The sequence below is a fragment of the Dasypus novemcinctus genome, chromosome 16 (assembly GCF_030445035.2).
Source record: "Dasypus novemcinctus isolate mDasNov1 chromosome 16, mDasNov1.1.hap2, whole genome shotgun sequence".
Lineage (NCBI taxonomy): Eukaryota > Metazoa > Chordata > Mammalia > Cingulata > Dasypodidae > Dasypus > Dasypus novemcinctus.
This window is the reverse complement of record NC_080688.1, coordinates 65,103,520-65,127,077: the sequence shown is the minus strand read 5'-3', so window position 1 is coordinate 65,127,077 and position 23,558 is coordinate 65,103,520. Positions and strand designations below refer to the sequence as shown.

The following is a 23,558-nucleotide window of genomic DNA, read 5'->3' as shown; positions in this document are numbered from 1 at the left end:
TAGAAACCCGATCTGTTGTTTGCGAAACACAATCGCTTTTTTTTTTAAAGCGACAGGGTGTCTAGACGGCCACGTGACGAGGCCGGAGCCGGGCGCGCCACTGCGCAGTGGAACCAGCCGGGCTGAGGGCCTGGGGGGGTGGGGGGAGGCGGCGGCGGCGGGTGCGGGGCGGGGGAGGGAAGGGGGAGGAAAGGGGAGGGAAGGGGGCGGGGGCGGGAGGCCTAGCGGGAGGCGGTGAGCCCTGGGCACACTCGCTCTCTCGCTCGGCGCCCAGAGGAGTCTGTCCCCGAGCCGCGCCAGCCGAGCCAGCCGGGCGCCGTGCTCGGTCTCCTCGCCGTGCAGGAGAGAGCTGCCCGAGACGGAGCCAGCCCGCCGGCGCCGAGCCGCCGAGCGCCCGGAGCCCCCGAGTGCGGCGCGGCGAGCCCCCGGCGGCGGCAGGAGGACCCGAGCGCCGGGAGAGGGCGGACAGGGGACAAGGAGGCTCCGGGGCGCGACGAGGAGAACCTCGGAGGAGGCGGCGGCGAAAGGACCCCGGGGCCTTCTCTGTCCGCCGCCAGGTCGGGGCGAGCAGCCCATGCGGGGAGCCCCGGCGGGCAGCCGCTGCCAGGGGAGGGGGCGCCGGCGGCCCCCGCACTAGCGAGCAGCTTGCGCCCCGGGGGGCGAGAGCGCGCCGACCCGCCGGGGGCCCGCCGCCGCGCCGCCCTCCCCCGCGCTGTCAGCCCCGCGGGGCTCAGTCGCCGCCGCAGCATCTTCTGCCCCCGCCAGCCCCGAGGAAGTCCCCGCCGAGGACCGGAGGAGCCCCCGGGAGCCCAGGAGGAAAGCCCAGAGACTCCCCTAAAACACCCACATGCGGAGGATTGAAGCAGCCAAGCCCGAGGTTTCTGTGGATTAAAAAAATACATACGATTTTTTTTGGCAGAAGAAAAGAAGACCAGCGGGGCTCTGCAAGGAAAAAAAAAAAGGGGGGGGGGATGTAACTAGTGGATACGTTTTTCCACCCCTCAAACGTCTTGCTCTACTTTGTAAACATTCTCTTTTTTTAAACCCCAGCTCCAGCCGGACGCCCCCAGACCTCCCGGGTGTGAGAAGGTTGCGTTTTCATTTTTGGCTTAGCTTCTTTGGTTCTTAGATTTTGAGCGAGACTCTCTATTTCGCCAGACATCTCATGCGGGGTGAAGTCCACTCGGCCCCCTCCCTGGAGTCTTCGTGTGCACGGAATTCGAGGAGATCCGGTTACTAAGGATATAGAGGAAAAAAATAAATCGCGTGCCTGCTTTTTTTTTTTTAATTGCCTGCTTCTCCCCACCCCCAAATTAAGTTGCTTAGCAAGGGGGAAAGAGCCCTTTTCCTCCCTCCACCGGCCCAGCCCGGCGCCTCTCGTTTTTTGCCCCCGCGGATCTTCCATGTAGGAAGCCGAGGCTGGCGAGCCCGACACTCGGGAGCCGCTGCGGGGGGACGTCTTTTTGTGGAGGCGCCGACGGGGGCAGGCTCGGCCGCCCCCAGGGAAGCCGCGGCCGCGTTTCTCCGGGGCGCGCCGGGGCCCGAAAGCCGCGCAGGGCGCGGGCCGCGCGGGGTGGGGCAGAGGGAGCGCAGGCCCCTGAGCCCCGGCGGGCGCCCCCCGGCCCCCGCGCGCGCCCCGGCCTCCGGGAGACTGGCGCATGCCACGGAGCGCCCCTCGGGCCGCCGCCGCTCCTGCCCCGGCCCCTGCTGCTGCTGCTGTCGCCTGCGCCTGCTGCCCCAACTCGGCGCCCGACTTCTTCATGGTGTGCAGAGGTCATGTTCGCTCCTTAGCCGGCAAACGACTTTTCTCCTCGCCTCCTCGCCCCGCATGTTCAGGACCAAACGATCTGCGCTCGTCCGGCGTCTCTGGAGGAGCCGTGCGCCCGGCGGCGAGGACGAGGAGGAGGGCCCGGGGGGAGGTGGAGGGGAGCCGCGGGGGGAAGGGGCGACGGACGGACGGGCGCATGGGGCCGGCGGCGGCGCGGGCAGGGCTGGCTGCTGCCTGGGCAAGGCGGTCAGAGGTGCCAAAGGTCACCACCATCCCCATCCCCCAGCCGCGGGCGCCGGCTCGGCCGGGGGCGCCGAGGCCGATCTGAAGGCGCTCACGCACTCGGTGCTCAAGAAACTGAAGGAGCGGCAGCTGGAGCTGCTGCTCCAGGCCGTGGAGTCCCGCGGCGGGACCCGCACCGCGTGCCTCCTGCTGCCCGGCCGCCTGGACTGCAGGTTGGGCCCGGGGACCCCCGCCGGCGCGCAGCCGGCGCAGCAGCCCTCGTCCTATTCGCTCCCCCTCCTGCTGTGCAAAGTGTTCAGGTGGCCGGATCTCAGGCATTCCTCGGAAGTCAAGAGGCTGTGTTGCTGTGAATCTTACGGGAAGATCAACCCTGAGCTGGTGTGCTGCAACCCCCATCACCTTAGCCGACTCTGCGAACTAGGTAAGAAGTTATTCTGCCCCCACCCTCCCCACCTCCTCGGCGCTAAATGGTGGAAGGGGAGCCACCCCCACCCCACCCACCGTTGACAACACTCCGGGGGAAGTGTACATCCCTTCCTGGGAGGAGACTTGGGGAAAAGGTAGAAAAAGGACGTGCGGGTGGAGGGGAGACTCGAGGGACACTCCCTGGGGGTTCCCTTCCAGGTTTTTTCTCGTCTCTTGCCTGCACACACTGTACAGACGTGCGGTTAAAAACTGGGCACCCGCATTTCCGCATCAGCAAGGGGATGCAGAGGAGGGGGAGGGGGCTGTCACGCCTCCCCCCATCCACCCGGAAAGGCGTTGAGGTGTGTGGCCAAGTTGGCTTCGGTCCAAGCCCGCCTAGGAAGGCTGGGAGAAGCAGGAGTTGTAAAGACTGGAAAGTCTCCTCTCTCAGTAAATACGGAGAGTCACGCCGGGCACAAGTGGCCCAGAGACTGTCTTGGGCGCACAGCTTTGGGGCTTCCGGGCAAAGAGGGTTAGGATGGAAGGCCGAACTTGATAGCCACCTTCAATTCTTGCCAGTTCCAGAGTGTAAAGAAAAGCGTCCGGACAAGTTGGGTCTCCCCTACTTTTTCCTTTCTGCTAGCACGGAAGCACAGAATGGCTGTAGAACTGGCTGCCCCAGCACCTCCTTGTCGTCGCTGTACCTTACAGCGCTGGGGCCTCTTCCATTCCTTCCCTTTTTCCCGAGCCTGTGTGCTCGAGGTGGGGGGGGGGGGGGCGGTATCCGAGGCCGGCGGCGCCCAGCGCCAATAGACAACCCCCCTTCAAGTTCACCGGGAAAGTTGGGGCGCGCCTCCCCAGAGGGCCGTGAGAGGGGAGCCCGCGCCTTCTCCCCCCCCCCCCGGCGGGGGTGGGTGGGACGGGACGCGGGGGAAGTGGGAACGCAGTCTGGAGGCCGGGACTGGGGGGCTTCTGGCCCCCCACCCGGTGAACTGTGAAGTGCGCGGCCCGGGCCGAGCCGGTGGTTTCCAGTCGGGCCCGCCGAGCGCGGCGGCGGCGGCCGCAGACGTGGAGGAGCTGAGCGCCGAGGCTGGCGCCAGGCGGCCTCTTTTGTTTATCTGACAGCTAAATATCAAGGCAATCACCGCCTGGCGGCCCAGCCTCCAACCCCCACAGCTAAAACAAACAGTTGGGCTTAAAGAATGCCTCTGTTATCATAAGTTTCTATCTCTCTTTCTCATGGCCCGGCCTTTATTTTCTCTCACTTTTTTAATTCCAGAGTCTCCCCCTCCTCCTTACTCCAGATACCCGATGGATTTTCTCAAACCAACTGGTGAGTAGAGGATTTTTAAAATAGCCTTTCCGTCTTACGTTAGGAAGGGAGCCTCTAGAACCCAGTTTTTATGCCTAGGCGGTGATCTGGGGAGGTGCTAAGCCTGTCCCAAGCTTGTCGGTTTCCTCTTTTGGAAGTTTGATGGATTTTTCAGAGAGTTTTTGTTGTGGCTGCATTTTTTTTTTTTTTTAAATGAAGATGTTTCCTAGTTATGCTTTATATTTTGTTCCTTTTTCATGTATTTGCCCTCAGTGACTGAAGTTGGCTCAGCTCTAACACATGGAAGCTTTGATCCACACAGAAATGTCTTAGGAGCCAAATAGGATAGGTTGATGGCAAAATTCAAAGACTACTTTGTGAGTGCCAGGAGAATCTGTGGGAAGATTGGGTAAATAGATCCAGGGGAAGACAGTTTGGAAAAGAGGTGCAGTGAAAACTTCGGTTTGGAGTAAGATTTTAGAACATTTTTAAGAATTCCCCCAGCTCCAGTCACCTACAAGTCAGCATTCTCCCAGAGTTCTCTTCAGAATTCTTGGTAGGGGCCATGAAAGTTTTTAGCATAGCTCTGCCTGCCTGTTGCTTTGTAACCGGATGGCCAGGGGCCAGGGCAGAAGCCCATTGGAGGCTGGCACCAGCTCGCTTGCGGTTGTCTGCATTCAACTTTGGCTGGCAGCAGGAGGGCGCCTACCCTCAGTAGAGACCGTGGAGTGGGGGGGGTGGAGAGGTTCGGCATGGCTGGGACTTGGAGCTGATGACAGGGAGGAGCCCCAGTTTCCTGGAGCCCCTTCTGATCGTGGGAGATTTATTTGCTGCAAGTGTGGATTATAACTTTTGTCTTTGTGCGCGTATACTGGTGTCTGAAAAATGTAAAGCTTGTGACATTTTTATTTTGCCAGGGTTCTGGGAGAAGGAAAAGGAGGGTTGGGCACCATTTAGCTCCTGGAATTCTACAAGCCCTTCTGCCTCATGAGTTCTGACTGTTGGGCTCCCCCCCCCCAATTAAAAGTTCTACTGGGGCGTTGTCATAAATTAAAGACTTTAATGAACAGCGTAACCGAAGTCCGTGCTCCACGTCCAGGCCTCCCAGGAGCCTGCTGGCTCCTCAGGTTGGGCAGGCAGGCGTTGCTGCTTGCCTCAGTGCCTGTCTAATAAATGGCCTGCAAAGCATATGATATTTTGCTTTCGATTTACAAAACACCAGATAAGTGGTCATTAATGAGGAGATAACCGGCTCTCTGTATTTTCAACAAACCTTAACTGAAATTTACCGACCTCTGTTTTCTGAAAGAAATTTAACTCCACTGGGATTTTGGCTTAAAGGTTCAAAAATCTTTCTTGAAGCTTGTTCTCCACGGGGCCATCTTTGCCCTGTTGTGGTTTTTTTTTTTTTTTTTTTCCCCTTTCCTTTTCTTTAAATGTGAAGGTTTTCCTTAAAAGAAACACAGAACAGTCCCTTTGGCCCCAGGGGTAAAGGCTATGTTCGCAGAAGTCTCTTAAAAAGCAAAGACACTCTTGGGTTTCCTGCAAACTGGGATATATCTATTCTCAGGACTTAAGCAGCCATTCTGCCAAGCCAGACCTCATTTTCGGTGAGTGGAGTGATATATTTATTCATTAGTAAGTGTTGACATTAGGTAGCAAAATGTGTGTAAACAGAGAAGCCACGAAGACAGGAATGTGCCATTTCCAAGGGGGAGACAAGTTCTCCAGATCAGTCACTAGGAAGTGATTAACCTGCTAATCGGAAATTCAAATAGCTGGTTACTCACCCAAAACATTTTGTTTAAAACAAAGAGATATTAGAAGAGGCACAGTTGGGGAGGACTGTTGGGGATGGCAGGGGCGAAGCTCCCTTGAAAAAGTTATTGTCCTGGTGCCTTGGAGGGCTGCCAGGTCCGTGACTGGAGGGGCCTTAGGGATAAGAGTGGGTGGGTTGGGGGGTGGGGCAGGGCAGGTCTGGGGCTGGTTTTGCTGGTGTTGAGGCTAGACACCCAGATGGGTGCTGCCCCAGGTTTTAAACCGCCCCCCCCATTCATAGATGGGGAGTAATCAGCCTGGGAATTTAGATGGCTTCTTAACATTCTTAAGTTTCTAAGCTCCAACATTGAATTTTTTGGTCTTGGGTTACTAAGGTACAAACCAAGCATAAGATTTTACAGTGAACAACTGTTAGTGCTTGCATAGCTTTGGGAATCCTTTCCCTGCCTCCAGCTTGGGAAGGGCTGGGGTCCAGAACCCCTGCAGCCTTTGGAGGAGCTTGATGGCTTGAGGCTGGGAGCGCCGCTTTGCTATGGTTAAAGTCACTCCACTGCAGCAGCCTGTGGGAGGGCCTGGCCTTCCTGTACCTGGGTGCTGAGTGGTTCTAGGCTAGCAGCGTACTCTGCGAAGGCTCTCTGTAGGTACAGCTGAACCTAGGAGCTGTAGCTGGTGGCTGTCAGAAGGCAGAAGAGTCCTGTCTCGTAAGGAATAAGAACATGCATTTGAAAAATAGATCTCAGTTTATCGAGGGGGAGTTTGCAGGGGTGGGGGATAAGGAGGTTGCTGTGTGGACTCTGCTGTCTGTGTCTTCTGTATCTGATGGTCTGAAAGGCTGGAGGAATGGCGTGTGTGTTATGCCAGCCGAGCTTGCTTGGGCTGGGGATCAGGGGAACCCAGGTGGTGGTCACTGCGCAGTGGGAGATGTAGTCTCTGAATGCCTCGTAAAGAAGTCCGGCATCTTGACCTGAGGTCTGGCCCTGTCTTTGCCTCTTAACTTATCCAAGACCTTGTTTTAAATCCAGATGAAAGAGTGAGGTTGGATCATTCATTGGTTCATTCATTCATTCTACAGTGCTGATACTGTACCAACCAGCCTTCAGATTGGAATCCGATGATTCCTTTGAGCTCTGGGTTGGGGGAAAGTACCTGGGGAAGAGCCAGGGCACTTGGAACTTGGGCTATATTGGGGTGGGGAGGCTCCCCTGTCCCCAACAATCCTTAGGAAGCTCAGAACCAAGTTGATAGGAATAGCCTGGCTCTCCAGGAAACATTTCTCTTGGGGAGAGACGCTTACGGGGACTCCCAGCTCCCTCCCCTTGTGCCAGTTTCAGCAGCCCCTACCTTCCGTCCTCCATAGTCTTGAGTTTTCGCAGATTCTGTCCGAGCTGCAAGGAGAAGGGAATGGATTTTTTTTTTCTTCTCAGAACCTAGCACTTGCTGGGTTCTTGGTAATACTGAGTGGTGGATGGAAGCTGGAATGGCCTAGAGCTTCTGAGGTCCCCCAGCCCGGCTTTGAGGAGGAAGAAGCACAGGCAGAGGTTGACACCTCGACAACCTTCTGTCTCTGTGCATCTCTGCGGATCTTTTTTCTGGGCGAGGGACGGTGGAGTGGACCATTTGACCTTTACCAGCCCGGCAGCAGCTCGAGGCTAATCCAGCCAAGACTGTCTTTGTCTCGCCTGGCCACCTCAAGAAGAGGGTTGGGACTCCGGGGCCTGGCTCCTGGCTCGGGAGGAAGAACCCTGGATAGGAGCTGGACTCTGGAGTGTAGCCCAGCTCTCTGGGTGGCCCCTGGAGCTAGTCAGAGACACCTCAGTTTACCCAGATGCGTGTCGAGAACACGTATACTTCGCTGCTTCGCAGGGGTGGTTGGGAGGCCTAATTAGTATTTGTAAATCCCTCTTGAGATCAAAGGCGCTGCAGAAGGGCAGAGCACCATTTCATAAAAACGCTTGTGGTTGCCAGTGTGGGGCTGGCTTACCTTTGATCTGAGACAGGCTGACACCCTGACTGTGGTCCCAGCTCTGCCCTGAGAGGCAGGGCTCTTCCTTTGAAACACACCTTGCCCCTGGAATGCAGCCAGCCAAAGCTCGGTGGGGAGTGGTGGGGAGTGGCCGTGGAGAAGTCATCCTGTTTGATGTAGGGATATCTTCCGTTCAGGGGTGGATGGGTGAAAAACGTTCAGGGGTGGATGGGTGAAAAACGGGGTTGAGAAGCCTATCTCTAGAACCCGGTGAAGGCCATCAAAGTAGTTTTGGAAGTGCAGGCTATACACCATTTAACAAGTAACTGCACTTCCTGCCTCCCTCCATTGTTTTCCATTTGATTAAGTGTATCCTGTAAACCTGTATATTCCTGGTAGGATTTATACTTTACACTGATAAAAGGAGATTACACCCACAGTCTTCTCTTCCCCTGCTCGCTGCCACTCCTTCGCTTCCCCCTCCCCAGTGCTGTTTAGGAGAGTTCTTGAAAAGTTATTTTTCCAGCCCAAGAGAGAATGTCAGAGAATGCGGTAGAGGGAGGGACCCTGGGTTAGAATCTCAGAGGGTACGATGCAGCCCGAAGCCCAGGGGTGGTTTGGGGCTCTCTGAAGGGCAGACTGTGCCACACCTTCTGTTTATCAGGAAATGCTGCTACCAGCAAGGGCCTCCCGCGTCTGCTTGCCCTCAGGCTGGTGGTTGCTTTGGCTGCCATGCTTGCCAGTGTGGCCCAGTCGTTGCAGTTGGAAACTGGCAGTGCGCAGCCCAGGGATATCCCGCTGGCAGCCCTGGGGTGGGAGCGGGATCCTGTACCATCCATCCTGGTGTGTTTGCTGCTGTGCTGGGGGGCCTCTTTCCTGAGCCAGGCTTTCTGTGTGGACCTCGGAAGGTTTGGCCTTGGGAATGGTGAATGATCAGCTGATAGGGTCTTATGTATTTTTGTTTCATGGGACCAATTAGTTGTGGTTCATGGGCATTATTTTCTCTCTTAATTGTTTGGAGGGAGGTTATGAGCCAGTCTTTTTCTGAGCTGGAATCGCCATTATCCTCATTAACATGTAAGTCACTGTGCCTGAGCACCTGAGAGTGCCAAAGAAGTTGAAGAGAAGCTTAGATTCTAGTTCGGGCAGACAGAAGCTGAATGTAAAATATCAGTTAAGACAGCAGAAGAAAACGCCAAGTGCTGGGTGCCAGAAGGGAATTTGCAGGTCTGGGGTTGTCTGGGAAGTTTTCCAGAGATGGGGGTTTGGACTGGCCTTGAAGGAGGAGACAGAACATCTTCCCTCCAGCTCAGAGCCTGCTGGGGCCCTGAGAATGTTCTGTCTTGACCTGGTGATGGTTACACAGGTGTACACATGAGTAAAATTCATTGACTCGTACTTCAGATTTGTATGCTTTGCTGTACTTAAGTTATACCTCAATTAAAAAGGAGAAAGAAACTCTCAGCCCAACATCAGTCTTGAGAGAGAATGTCCAAAAAAGCTGGAAAGTCTGTCTTTAAAAGACGAGAGTGGATACTCTGTCAGTGGCAGTGGCAGAGAGAGGCCCCTGGATCCAAGCAAGGGGGCTTTGCTAAAGTTTGCAGGGAGTGGGGAGAAGAGAGTGGCCAAGGTTGAGAAAGTTGAGCCCAAACCTCTCTGGACCTTGGGAACTACCTGATTTCCTAAATGGAGGACTTATAATAAAAGAAATTCCAGCCAGTTTGTGACTGAGTCTGACTGGACTAATGATTAACTGGCCGCCTGTAGCCCAGACGGTGACAAGGTGCCGTGGTCTGTCTTATGATGGGGGGCGAAGCCTGAGCAGACATTAATCAGCATCACGGCTGCGAGTCAGCCCTATGGAATGTGCGGTCTCTCTAATGCTGTTTAGAATGTGCTTAAAAATTAATCTTGGTGTTTCCATTTATTTATTTATGCATTTATTTGTCTCCCCTTTTCAAACCCACAGCAGACTGTCCAGATGCTGTGCCTTCCTCCGCTGAAACAGGGGGAACGAATTATCTGGCCCCTGGGGGGCTTTCAGGTAAGACGTTTTCTCCGACTTTCCTAGCGGTTCCAAGTATGGCGAAGTAACAGGAGACTGTCGAGGCAGTGTTCTTCCACTTTATGTGTGGTCAGTTGGGTGGACCTTGGTGACACCAGCGCCCTTTAGCTTGTGCTCCTGCAGTCCCCTCCTCATCAGAACACTGGGCCCGCTCCACGAATGGGGAAATGGGGGGAGAGGGGGGCAGCTGGAGCCCGGTTTCGTGCTGGAAAGTGTTTTGTGTTCAAGCAGCTCCCGGCTGCTTCCCCTTGGCTGCTTCCACTCGGTGCCTTTGGTGTCCCCGGCACCTAAGTCTGTGCTGTTGTTTGCCCTTGCCCTCTGTGCCTAGTGCCTTGAATGGCTTGGCTCCACCCTGCCAGAGCTTGTTGAAGACAGCCCAGGGGGGAAGGCTGAGAGTTCAGAATGCATGTCCTTTAAGCCGCGGGGCCCTGCAGACGGCAGGGCCCGTGGCGTCGGGGAGGGCCTGTGATGCCAGGCAGTGGTCCTGGGGTCTCTATGGGCTTGGAAGAATTGAGCAAGTCCCTGAGGGATTTGAGAGGAGGGGCAGTAAACAGAAACTTGGCAAAGTAAATGCGAGCCGTTTTTAGTTTTTTTTTCTGACATCCTCTTTCCACCTGTTTTTCCCACTGTGATATATCACCACTGGATTTTCTAAGACTAGCTGAAGCAAGAATGAAAGTAATCTGAAAAAAAAAAATTCCAACAGATTTCTGTGCATTTGGCATTTCTTGCCTTAGGGACTTGGGATGGAGTCAGCTTAGATGGAAGCTGTAAAACTGTGTTGGGTGGGGGGGCATCGTGCACCCTCTTGGTGAGGTGACCTCTGATGAATTTGTCAGGCATTACCTCCGTGCGTGGCCTGGGCTCGGTTCATTTTGGCTATTTCCCTCCCTGGCCTTCTCCAGGAATTGAGCTTGCTGAGAATGTCTTTAGGGAGACCCTTGTTTGTTTTTATTTCAGTGCACTATATACTCTGACTGTTGTCAGAGAGAGGGTATTGTTGACTCAAAGCTTCTAATGAGAACTGAGCAGGAAAAAGCGGGATCTGGAGAGAGGGGGCAGCCCAGGGTGGGTATGGCCCCAAGCTGCTGGGAAAGGGAGAGAGGCAGCACAGGAGAACTGCATCTTCTCTGCTTTCTAAGGGTGGGGGAGTTCCTGAAAGAAAGAAGGCCGAGGAAAGGGTCTGAGCAAAATAACACACTCAGGATGTTGTTAGATGGTTTTATTTTTTAAATCCTGAAGTTGCAGGGAGGAGTCTTGGCCTCTCTGAACCACATGAAATAAGCAAGGGAAGTGGTAGCTTTTGAAAGGGGCTTTTCGGAAGGTTTGTCTTATTGATAACATCTTGTCTGTCTCCTGGCTGGAGGAAATGACATCAGGCTGACATCAGGCTGCGAGCTGGCCCAACACTGATCCTGGCCCCTTCTCAGATAGGTGGGCTTTTTTGTTCCAGTCCTAGAAACAATTCAAAACTCCTCCCCCCTCCATCAAGGTAATTGTAGCCCTTTAGATTAATGAGCTGCGAGGCAGGAGTGGAGTGTCTGAAGGGATCTCCTGGTCTAACAAAACAGCAAAAAAAAAAAAAAAAAGAAAGAAAGAAAAGAGAAAGCCCAAAAAAAACAGCCTCCACATGAAAGAGCATTTGTTTTGAATTTTAGCTCTTGATTTACTAATTCCCAAGGCTTCAAAGTTTGAGCACTTTTCTTCTTTCCGTTGGGAGTTGCAGCAGTGTACGAATAACGTGCCATGGGCGGTGGGGGTGGTGTAGAAACTGTTTTGGGGGTTGATGTCACTGGGCTGGGGGTGTCTGGAGGGAAGGTGATGGGCATGGTGAAAATGTAGGTCAACACCTTTTGTTGCAAGAATGCCCCTGAAAAGATGATTTTAGTGGCCCAGGGGCAGAGCAGTGGGTTTTGCAAATATAGAAAGCCCGAACCTCCTCCTTTTAAGAAGTTGATCTTTCCACTGGGGGGTGGGGTGGGGGGGAGGCTGGGTGTGTCTGCCTTGCAGAGGGTGAGGCCAGCGGCCCCAGAGAGGGTTGTGGTGGCTGAGCCCTGCCGGATAGGGGAAGGGGTTAGCGGAGCTGGTGGGGCGGGAGCCAGTGCTGGCTGTGGCAGAATGGGGGGAGGAGCGGGGGAGGGTGCAAGTGTGGCATCAAGGAGGGGAACAGTGAAAATGCCTGCAAGGGCTTTCTCCCTCTCCCCCCTTGAAATAACCCCTCTGAGTGTCTCTTTCACAGGCTCTGTGTGCTGTTTTCCTTCCTGCCCTGCCCTGGCTGAGAGCGAGCTTAATGAATGGGGCTCAGTTTAGGGTGGGAGGAAGGTCCGGAGCAGGAGCCAGGGCTTGATTCTTTTGGCAAAGGAAGAAGGGAAAGGAAAAAGAGCCGAATGTGAAAATGTGGTGCCTCGGTGGGGGTGGGGGTGGGGGTGGGGGTGTGTTCAGAGGAATGCCCCCTCTCGAAATACCGGGGTGACTCCAGGGCTGGCGCTGCCCTTTCCTGCACCCCTAGCTACCGAGATGCCCTTGAAGAGGGGTGGGCGGCTGGAGCCTGGGGGCACTGGCAGCATGCTGGAAACCCAGCCTGGCCACTCGGTGCTGGCTGGTGAGAGGACAGGCCCGCTCCTTCGGGGCTTGCGGTGGAACATACCCTTCCCTGCAGGTGTTCTCCGAATGGGAAAATGGGACATTTTTAGAAGGCTGTGATTTGGCTCCAGGAGGTTGTACTTTTATTTCTGACAGCCGGCCTCCCGATACAGTGCGTATGCTGCAGACATAGGGGAAATAGAAATGTGTGGAGACAAGGAAGTGTGCAGGTGCTCACAGGAAGGCTCTGGGTTAGATTGGGACCCCTCTCATGGGTCGTGTGACATCGGGGCAGTTCTCGGGGGGCTATGTTGGTGGGTTGACTGTGCACTGTGATTTGGCAGCCTGAGTTAAGCTCACTGGGTGTGGCTGCCTCTTGGAAGGTGTGAAACTCCGGAACAGGCCCTCGCTGTTGCTTGAACCCAAATGTGTCGTGGTCCAGGAAGACCCACGGTGGAGAAGTCTGACATAGACGGGAAGCTTCTAGGTTCTGCTCAGTGGTGGAAGTGGAAAGGATTTACCCCAAGGGCTTCCACTGTCACTGATAATTAAAAGCATGAGTCCAGTCTTGTTGCAGCCTCCATCTGGGGTTTCTGGGGGTTTATCCTTCAGCCCCGCATACTGTCCTGGTTTGGGTGGGTGGAAGGAGTCCCACCTCACTGGAGAGTAATAGGTTATTCAACTGCCTACTCCTCCTCCAGCCGCCTCCTTTATACAGTGTCTGCAGCTGGCTGGGCCACAGCCATATAGAGACCTCCCTGGTTAGGCCAGGGATTGGAGGTTAGAGCAAGGATTTGTAGTTCTTTAAACTCCAAAAGTCATGCCAACCTGGATCTCAAGAAAGGAGGTGGAAAGCAAGGGAGACAAAACATACGGATGTGCCTTTTGGGATTTGAGGGAACCCCATCTCTTGGCCGTGCAAAGCTGTGCTTCTTGGAGGGAACCCAGGCTTGGCCATCTACTTTGCTTGAGGTCTTAAGAATCCTTAATGACTTCTCCTTCCCAAGTCTGGGTGATGATGGTGTGTCCCGGTCAGCAGCCACTCCAGGAATGTCTTTCTCCTCCTCTTTGATCCCTGCTGGGATCTATGTTAGCTGCAGAGGAGAGCCTCCAAAACTACGGCTATCGTCCGAAAATGCAGTCCTGGCTGAGTCTGCTGTCAACTTGGGCTCAAACCCAAGTGGCTTAGTAAAGATTGCTCCATTCTGCTTTGAGGAAAGTTGTTCAGCTGCATGTGAACAGTTTTTTTGCCTGGCTTGAAATTGTAACTGACCCGGGACCTGGGCCTGGGAGCCTGTTGCTGTTTTTTAATGTTGTCTCCATCCCTGGCTGGCCTCTGGGAACAAGCCTCTACTACCAGAGGCGTGAGTCTGCAGCCAAGCTGGCAGTTTATCCAAGTGGCTAAGGAGGAGCATGGGCTTGGGGGCGAGTCAGATGGACCAGCACATGCCCCTCCCAAGGCCACCGTGTGAGAAGTGCCAGTGTGGATCTCCGCAAAGGCCAGCTCGATGGCTCGGGGCTAAGGCAGGCTTTCTGGGTGCACACCCACTGGCTGGCGAAGACCAGCTGAGGTCACTGGAAAGAATCAGGAGGGCAGGCAGGGGTTAAACACAGGTTGACAACATTTTAAGTGTGGAGCTAGATGGGCAGCTGCTTCCTGCCTGAGGTCAGAGCAGGCCTGGTCCACCAGGGGAGTGGCTAGGTTCCTTGTAGCTTCTGGCTGCAGCCTAGTACACAGAACCCCCGACCGCCCCCCCCAGCCCAGGCCCAGCCTTCCCTTAGCAGAGCCTGGCTGTGGGGGGTGGGGGGGATGGACTTCTGGATGTATGGGACCTCCGTGGCAAGCTCAGAGCCAGAGGGGCAGTGAAAAGGGAGGAGATGTCAGAGGACTCGTGATTTGGCTCCTTTTGCTTCTTTTATTATTATTTATTTACTCTTTTAAAGAAATTTTAGACTCTATAAATGTTACATCGAAAATACAGGGATTCCCATATACCTCACCCCTCCCTTCCCACACTTTCCCCCATTAACAACATCTTTCATTAGTGTGGTACATTAGTTACAATTGATGAACACGTTGAAGCATTGCTACTAACCACGGTCTATAGTTTATGTTATAGTTTTATAGGTTTTGACAAAATGTATAATGACCTGTATCCGTTATTGCAATGGCATACAGAACAATTCCAATGTCCCCAAAATGCCCCAAGTTACACCTATTCTTCCCTCATCCTCCCTTCAGGACCTCTGGTGGCCACTGCCTTTTATATCGTTACAAGTTCTTCCGTTAGTAGAATAGCCATAAGTCTACTTTAGTCCACAGTTTCATTCCCCTCTGATGATTATTCATTCCTCAGTCTTGAGGATTTTGGATGGTGATGCCCACTCTGCTTCTGACTGAGAGAGGGGCTTAGAGCCCATGGAGCAGGTGGATGGAACTGTGTTGCTTGTAGTTGTAGATACTCTCTGTTTTTTGGAATGGACGTTGTCCATCATCATCTTTTTATTAGCTGTCCTGGGCAAGTCCAATGAACTGGACAGTAGGTGTTGCAACACTACTGATATTCAGGGTTCAACCAGCATATGAACAGACCGAAGATTGAAGTCTCTGGGACATATATTTAATGAGTATAGTGCTAATTTTAGGTTCAGATAAAGGGGGCAGAAGAGCCATGAGTAGGGAAATTATAAATGAGTCTTAACTCTGTTAAATTGGGGAGCATATATTCCAAGGTAAGGCCGCTGACACGGTGCCAAATTCCTGAGATTATCTGCCCTGTCTGTAGTGTCCAGATGTCTCTCGAGCCCTCAAGATCTTGGCTTCTCTGTTGTTGCTTTTGCTGTGCCATGATACTGCTCCTTGCAGTGTTCTGACCCAAGGCTGGTATTTTTTCACCTTAGTTTAGGCCTTGAGGCTAGAGCAGCACTTTCAAAGGAGGTGTCTTAGCCTGGTAGCAGAAAAACAGGTGGTGGGCTGTGGTCTTCAGACTGGCTTCACATCAGAATCACTTGGGGTCTTGCAAAACAAATTCCATCAGTGGGACCCAAGCATCAGTAGCCCTTGAAGTGCCCCAGGTATTTGCAGTGCTGGTGCCGGAGCCCAAGGAGCTTGTGTTCTGCTGGGCAGTGTCTGCGGTGTTTCTCTAGGCAGAGGGGAGGTGCCAGGTTTCCCTGTGATTCCAGATAGGCTCCCACGGTGAAGAATTTGAGTCTTTTACTGAACTTCTTCTTAAATGATATTTTTGCTTATTTTAGAAACATTTGAGGGAAAGCGGTCATTAATCACACACCTTCCTCCATTTTGCTGTGCCATTGTGAATGACGTTGTAAAAGTGACCCGTGATATGGGGATTCTTTTTGGGGTGACTTCTGGAGCTAGATACTGATGATGGTGGCACAATATTGTGATGTACCAAATATCACTCATGGTAAATTTTATGTTATGGGCATTTTACCACCCACCCAAAGTTGACCCATGATAGCTTTTTTAAATCCATGCACATATTTGGATAATCAATACAGAAGGAAAATGGAGAGACTTCTCTTAGGGGCCTGGTATCTGCTGGTGTGGACACTTGTTTCCAGAGCCCCTCTGAGGCTCCTGGGCACATCGATGGGTGGGCACATGGGGCCGGAAGCTTCTCTGGCTTGCTTTACCTGAAGACGCAGGCTCATCTCAGGGTTGGTTGTTCGACCTTCCCTTTTCCATGCAGCAAAAGGGGAGGGAGGAAAGTTCCCTCTGCTTAGTTTTCCGAGCCCGACCTTTCTGCCAGGGGAAGAGTGTGTGCGCCTGCTCCCACTCCGCACCAGATGCGGTGTCCCTCCCCGCCACCCCCAGCCTGCCCAGCTCAGGGTGGCCGAGGAGCCGCTATCCCGGGCTCTCGCAAGGGCTGGCCCCCCAAAGCCGGAGGTCCAGACGCCTGCCTGCTGCCTGATTTCACCCGTCCTCTGGCCTGGGCCGCCACAGGTGGCGCTCCCTAGTCCACCGTCGTCTCCGTGGTTACAGGGCTGTGAAGGCGGCGGGTGGACGCGCCAGAGCCCTCCCTTTGCGGGAGCCTCAGGAAAGGATACTGTACAGCGTGGCCGCGGGGAGGTCGCCGCCGGCGGTACCATCTTTCGCGCTCAGTATTGAATGGCCAGCCCCGGGCCTGGCTGTGTGCCTACTGTCACAGAGAGGCTTCCTCTCCGGGCTATTTTCAGCGGGAAGATATTATTAACTGCTGAGGCACAGTTCTCAATTTAGTGGTTAACACGCCAAGAAAGCAACGTTCATTGGGTCGCAGCCCCTCGGCTCCCTTGGGGACTTGACCGCCCCCCAACCCCTTCCGCTTCTCCACCCCGGGGTCTCCTGGGTACCTGGGTTCCTCTGCTATAGGAAGAAAGAGGCTTTCTTTCTCTTTTAATTGTGGTAACATACATAACATAAATTTGCCGATTTAACTATTTTTTTAAATGTACGATTCCCTGGCCTTCATTATATTTACAGTGTTGTGCTTCCAAAGTTTTTGCCTGTTACAAAGTTTTTGCTGGTCTTCACAGCTGTGGGGTAGGATCAACTTCTCTGTTCTAAGATGGGGAGCTTTAGAGTTAGAGATGGGGGCACTGGGTGGGGAAAGGACCTTTCAGTGGAGTTTAAGGCAGTTGTTTAAAGCAGGGTGATAACTTTCACCTTGTAAGTTAGCAGGAAATATTGGGACAAGACAGGAAATTGCATCATTCCTTTTATGAGAAGAACTCCAGAAAAAAGTTGTTCATGGAAGGTAGCGGCTGAGAGGAGGCTAGCCCTGTTTTTTGTTTTCTTCCCTTCTTCTCCTCCCACGAGAACTTTTTAGGCCATTTTCTTTAAGAAAGAGGCTGTTTGAGAACTTTATGTTATTTTTATTATTTTAAAAAATATTTTACCAGAAGGGTCACCTTCAGTTGAAATGTTAACGGCAGCCTTATTTCCCGGTTTACTAAAGAATCTTTCATGACTTTTTCAGCTTCCTTCCCCAAATGGTGAGGCCAAGCAACTCTTGGCTGGAAGCTAATTTTGGTTTGGCTTGCGCAGCCCTCGACACTGGGCCCCACCCAGTGCCATTAGCTTAGTTTTAACTTGCAAAAAAAAATTGTGCTTTTTTTTTTTTTTTTTTGGTGGGGGGCAGGTAGGAATTTACTCACGCCCTGAGCTCACGCTGCCTTCCCCTGATGTGGGTGCCTGGTGGTTTGTAGGCTTGAACTCAGGGATGCCTCAGTTTTCAAACCACTGACCCCCCGTTCCCCCCACTGGGCAGGAGTTCCTTAACTTTCCAGGGCTCTTGGGAGAGGGGGGGCTGGAGAGGAAGCAGGTTTGGAGCTCCCCTGGCACGGCTGTGCTGAGCTCTGACTGCAGTTAGCCCAGCTACTGCTCTGTCCTGTGGGGAAGGGACGCAGGGGCCCATCCGGCACCAGAAGTGTCCTGCAGGAAGAGAGTCTCGCCACATCCCCATAGTGGGGGCGTGGGGGTGGGTGGGTGGTGGTGTCCTGGGTGTGAAAACACAGTTTCCATTTACTCATCTCTGGGTTTCCAAGTCCTCCCTTGGACGGTGTCCGTGTTCTGTGTTCTCCACGCATGGGACGTTGCCCCACCCGGGCTGCCAAGGGGCCGTTTTTAGGAAGGAGACCAGGAAGAAGGGGGGGTTTGCATGTGACCTGTCCTCTCCCCGTCCTTGCCCCTCACTCCCTGTGCTTTTCTTCCTTAGTGTGCTTTGCTTTGTTTTCATAACACAACAGGAGCCCTGGGGTGTGTAAAAGCAATGTTGAACACTGGGTGAGGGTAACTTGTCCAAACAGAGCAGGACGCCAGCGCAGAATGCTGCGGGCCGGTGGTTGTGCCCACAGGTTGCTGAGCCGGCGCCGGGCTGGGAAACACCTCTTGGGTTGCAGACCTGCCACAGCTGGCTGGGAAGGGGCTGCCCCTGGGACAGGAGTTTCTGTCTTCTCTCCTCTGTAGGAAGCCCGGCGATGAGGGCTCAAGGGCGTGGCCTCTCTTGGCTGACCCCAGCCCCGGAGGGCGTGCTTACCTCCCAGGTAGGGTCACGCTTGCCTTCCTCTACCAGGCGTGACTCTGGGTTAGGTCACCTTCTTTGGAAGAAGCCAATGTGTCCCTGTGGTTCGGTCGTTTGGCAAATATTTTTTAAGCACCTCCCATGTGCCAGGCTCTCTGCAAGGCATGGAGGATGCGGTTCTTGGGCCCTGGTCAGCAGACCCAATGCGTTCGTTTGAAGGTGGTGTGGATTCAGTGAGGTGGAAGGCCCTTGAATGGGAATTGGCCTCAGCTGGAGCCAGCCAAGGGGCAGCTTGTCAGAGAGTTTCTGCAGCGTGGAAGGGGCCAGGTCCCTCCCTGGACTCTGGGCGGGGGGAGCTGGGTGATGGAGCGAGGCACTGTGAGACGCAGAGGGCCCCCCTGGGTGGGTGTCTGAGCAAGCAGGGAAGGCAGGGCTCTTCTGCCGCTTGCTTGGGCCTCTTCTTTGGCTGTGCGGTCTGTTGAGAGTTAAGATAAAGCACGGCTTGTGGGTAAACAAAGGCCTTTCTCCCCCACCCTGGTTGGTGGGCTGTAAGATAACAAGAATAGCAGCTAGAGGTCTGGTTATAATCAAGTATCCAGGCCCTGGTCATACCTGGTTGTACAGAGCTGAGGGACGTGATGAGCCTCAGCTCCCTTATGCCAGCCAGGCAGTGGGGAAGCACATGGAACAATATTGCTGAATATCTTGACAGCCAGATGGGGCGGGAGGGACGTTTTCAAAGTCCAGGCTTTTTTTTTTTTTTTTGAGGTACTGGGAATTGAACCGAGGACCTCATATAAGGAAACCAGTCACTCAAACCACTGAGCTACATATGCTCCCCAGTGAGTTGGTTTTTTCATTTGTTTGTTTTTGGGAGGTACTGGGAATCAAACCTGGGACCTTGTATGTGTGAATCAGGTGCGTAATCACCTGAGCTACATCTACTCCCCAAAGTTCAGGGTTTTGACTTTCCCTTTGTAACTCAAGTGGGCTTGGACTGCCTGGCGATGAAACCCTTGTTCTTAATTTATAAATCTGGATGGTCAAGCCCATTTCTGAGATCTGAGATCTCAGCGCCATGTGCAAGACCTCTTGGCCCCGCCCCAAGATGGGTTTGACATGAAGTAGTCTAAGACGCAGGCTCCACGGTGTTTCATTTTTGTGTCTGTCCTGCCCTTGTCTTGTTGACCCAATGCCAGTGCTTGGCTCCAGTGTCTGGTGGAGCTCGATGATGAATCCTCTTGCTGCTCTGTGGCATCCCACCAGGAAGAGCAGGCCTTGAGGCTGGTACGGCTTGGCCGGGGCAGAAAAGGAGGAACCCATCCCTATTCCAGTTTCATCTTGCAAAGCTGGGACTTCTTGTCTTTAAGACAGAAGGCAACTCAGCTCACCAGGCCGGTGAGCGCTGGCGGCTTGTGTGCTTGCTCATTTCTGTGTTGCCTTTTTACTTCTTGATCTTGGGGACACCGAGCATCATCTGAGGTGGTCATTCAGCAGGAATGAACAGTCTGAGACCAGGTGACGACTGTGCTTGCGACAGACTAGCCGCCCTGTATCTTCTAGGGTGGCTCACCGTGCAGTCACTTGGGGGTTAATCCATCGCCCTTTCCCACCTGCCTTTGCTCCCAGTCACCTGGTTGAATTGGCAGTGTCCTCTTCCCCAGGAGGGCAAATGGACTGTGAGGCAGAAAAGGGCCACAGAAAAGCGGCCCAGCTCGGGAAGCACTGGGGCGGGGCTTGTCAGCCACAGTTCTTGCCAGCCTTTTCGCCAGCTCTGTTCTTGTTCATCAGTCACCTCGAGGGGAGAGTTACAAGTGGCATTCTCACTGTCTTCTGGGTACAAGACACAGTTTTAAAAAATAGACGGGCCCCACCTCCAGCTCAGTGAGGTCACAATTAAAACTCCCCTGAGGAGGAGGTATTTCCTGGGGACAAGCCCTGGACTTGGGGCATGGCATCATCTCTAGAGCCGCAGAACTCCTTTGCCTCAGTGTTTCAGGATGCCTGGGTGCATTAGAATGGGAGGGAAAGCATCCCCCAGGCGCCTGTCTGTAGAGGCAGGCCTGTTCTCCTGGCTAAGCGAGGGGGCTGGCCAAGTGGCCTCGGGCTGGTCATTTTCATGTCCTGCACCTCTAGTTTTCTCATCTGCAAAGTAGGGGGTTGGACTTGACCTTCAAGTCCCTTGCAGGTTCTGGGCTCTGTGGTCTTTGGTGCTTTGATCTAAGCAGGTATGGGAATAAGACCCCCGTTGGTGAGATGGTAGGGACAGTTGATGGCCACTTCCAATCATAAAGAAAAAGATGATCACTCTTTCTGTTTCTCAGCTTGGAAACCCTTTCATGAATAGGTGCAACCCGAGAAGTCTTTCCCTAGAAAAGTGCATATACACACCACAGTCTGGAGCCCCCCCAACCAGAAACCCTGTGTTGGGGAGTGCACATTTCTGGGGGCCTGTGCAGTACAGCATCGGGGAGAGCAGGGCCTTGATGGAAGCATCTATGTAGACCTGACCCCATGGGGGAACCACCCAGCCCACCCAGCCCTGTTGGATACAGCTAGACCTGGGGTGGGCCTGAGGGAGATCCTCGGGGCAGGGGCAGGGAGCTAGAAGTGAGGGAGCTGGTCTGTCCTTGGGGGAGGGGTGGGTGGTGGGGAGGGGTGGCTCTGGCACGCTGCAGTAATCCAAGCCAGATTCGCAGCCCACACAGAGACGAGACGCTGGTACTGTAAAATGTGGGGCACACAGCCCGCGGGGCAGCTGAGGATTTTATGTTGCACTCTGGGGGCCCGGCTAGCCCACCCCAGGCTGGGGGCAACCCTGCATTCCCCTCCTGGTTGGAGGGTGCGGGAGAGGGAGACCTCTCTGGGTGCTTTTGGGGTGAAAGGGCTGGGATGGCTGAATAGTGAGTGTGTCAAAGCCAGAGAGATTAGATTACGGAGGCAGACAGAAGTAATGATTAACTTTTCCAGTCTGCACTGTCTCCAGTCTGTCCTCTTGTTTTTCCCGTGAGTGTACAGGGTGGCCCTGGCCTGGCTCGGCTGTGGTGTTGTAAAGAAAGGCAGAGGAATGAGGACCGGGGGTGAGCAGGCAGGGGGGTGTAAAGGAGCTTGCAGAGAGGGAGGGAGGCTTCTCCATCAGATCCGGGGCTGGAATTTATTGGCCAGAATGCAGTAAATGTTCAAAATGCCATCCCATCCAAACAGTTTTCATAATTGTTACGGAACAAGGGAGCTGGGGGAGGGGAGAGATGAAAAGGACTTTTGTTTTTCTCACTGTATTTTTCCATGTCTTTGGACGGTTTTCCTACCCTCTAGAAAAACTAGAGTTGAGTGGGAGCTGTGCGGGGTATGGGCCGGCGGCCACGCAGGGCCTGCAGTTTGGTCTTACTACCTTCCAGGGAAGCGGGGAGGTCAGGGTAGCCCAGGGCTTTAAAATGAGGCCCACAGTAAAAGCAGCTCGCCCGAGAGTTCCTTACACACACAGCCCCCGGACCTGCAAAACTGCAAAAGCCTGTCTGTACCCCTGGGGTTTTTGTCCTTTCAGAATATTGGTTTAATATGCATTATACTCTGGTTTCTCTTCAGGTCGTATAAATCTTGCGCCTTTTAATATGCATCCATTTTTATTAAGACTTTTATCGAGCTTAAACATGTAGCCAACATACTTACAAGTGATCAATAAAAGGAAGAAAATGGGAGTTTTTGGGGGGGGTTTACAAGAAAGTTCTTTTCATTGGAGTGTCTGTATGCGAGTGAGTGTGGTCTGTGTGTGTGTGTGTGTGTGTGTGAATCAGCATTCAGTGCTGGCTCCCAGTTGAGAATGCAGATAAGGAACTCCCTCCGTGGCAGCTGGGTGGGTAAGGTTGGAGACTCCACGTGGCTGTCCTTGCTGTCTCAGAGGGGACAAGAACAGTGTGGCCAGGGTCACACCCCGGGGGGGAGGCAGGCGAGCACGTAACACCTGCCCGTCCGGCGCCCTGTGCTGCTGATGTGTGGGCACCTTGCTATATAGTGGGACCCCCTTGCTACAGCTGCTGGGCTCCTTGGGAGTCTGATGGCAGGACCTTTGTGAGCCTGATGGAGTGGAAGAGTTTGAAATTCTACCTTGGGAATTAGGCTGGATGCACCCTGAGCAGCCAGAGAGGCACATTTACTGTCAGCATTATGAATGGAGCTGGCTGCCCTGGGAGTCCCCACCCTTCCTCTAGGCCTTTCGGGGAGCGCGGGCAGAGCTGGCCTCCTCAGACGCAGCCAGGCCGTCCGGGACACGCTATAATTTGCATGGCTGAACGCTGGGGCACAGGAAGCCGCACCAGCCCGACTGGCGAGACAGACGGGAGCTTTTGATTTGTGTGCTGCCCCTCACCCCCCGCCCTGTGCTACCCTCAATTATATTCTCTGATGGCAAAATACTACCCTTGGAAGGGACACCCGGAGTGGGCCCTGCAGGCTTGGCCGTTGGAGTGGTGCTGGGAGGTGGGCGGGGCCGGTTCAGGGAACAGGAGAGTCAGTTTTAGCTCTAGTAATTGATTACTCATCAAAATGTGGCTGGGAGGGCACAGACACGCATCCGTCTTCCTGACTAGCAGGATCTGCGGCAGATTTCGCACCAGGCACGGCCAAATGTGTGCGTTGGAGACCTCGCAGAGGGAGGTGGGTAAGGCATGAGAAACGCCAAGGAGCCAAACCTGGGCGGGCACGGGAAGTACGACGGCAAAAGAGGCCCTTTGGGGATCCACTTTTTCCTGAGGTTGATGAATGACAAGACAGAGAAAACACAAGTTTGTCTTTGAAATTAAAAAAAAAAAAAAAAAGTTGTTTTAGAGATGAACACAGCAAAACCTGACTCCAACCTCCTTTCCCTTTTGAATTTTTTCTTTTGTTTTATTGTTGCAAATTAAATGCAAAAATGTACCCTGGTCCCCAAAGTGATTTTCTTACCCTCTGGAAGTCAGTAAAAAATAAACGGAACCCGCAGCACATGTGAATCCGAGTGCAGCTAGTGACTGTTGGGGCTGGAAGGGGGCCCCTGGGGCCATTTTGCCCCATCCGCCTTCCTATTTATGGACAGGTCAGGCTGCGACTCTAGAAGGGCAGGCCACTTGGCCACGGTCACAGAGCAAGTTGCCGGCAGAAGCCATTTCTCTCTCCGCTTCTTGGTGCAAGTGAGACTAGAGGCTGGACTCTGGCTGGCCCCTACGTTCAGCTCCAGATGTAGACACTTCCTTTCCAAAGTGTGTTCTGAAGGATGATTGTTTTACCCTCAAGCATTTAGAGAGGAACCCTTGGGGACCGGTGGCTTCAGAGGCCCGAGGTGGTTGCCCTACCTGGACGGTATTCTGGGCATGAACCTGCTGCTCTTTGGCAACTGACATGCCCCTCCTAAGGCTGGCGATAGTGTGTGCCCTCGTTGG

At 53.7% G+C, this 23,558-nt stretch overlaps 1 protein-coding gene across 2 annotated transcripts in view; it reads left to right on the top strand.

Moving 5' to 3' along the window:
• The first annotated feature begins 250 nt into the window (after positions 1-250).
• SMAD7 (SMAD family member 7) overlaps positions 251-23,558 on the top strand; it is a 30,470-nt gene continuing 7,162 nt past the window's right edge. The window contains exons 1-3 of one of the 2 annotated variants that reach the window (XM_004466206.5): positions 251-2,432; positions 3,696-3,749; positions 9,443-9,514. In XM_004466206.5, the coding sequence (XP_004466263.2) occupies positions 1,829-2,432; positions 3,696-3,749; positions 9,443-9,514 (730 nt within the window). In that variant the 5' untranslated portion in view covers positions 251-1,828. Of the gene's footprint in view, positions 2,433-3,695; positions 3,750-9,439; positions 9,515-23,558 lie in introns of both variants that reach the window. The other variant, XM_004466205.5, reaches the window with a different exon arrangement.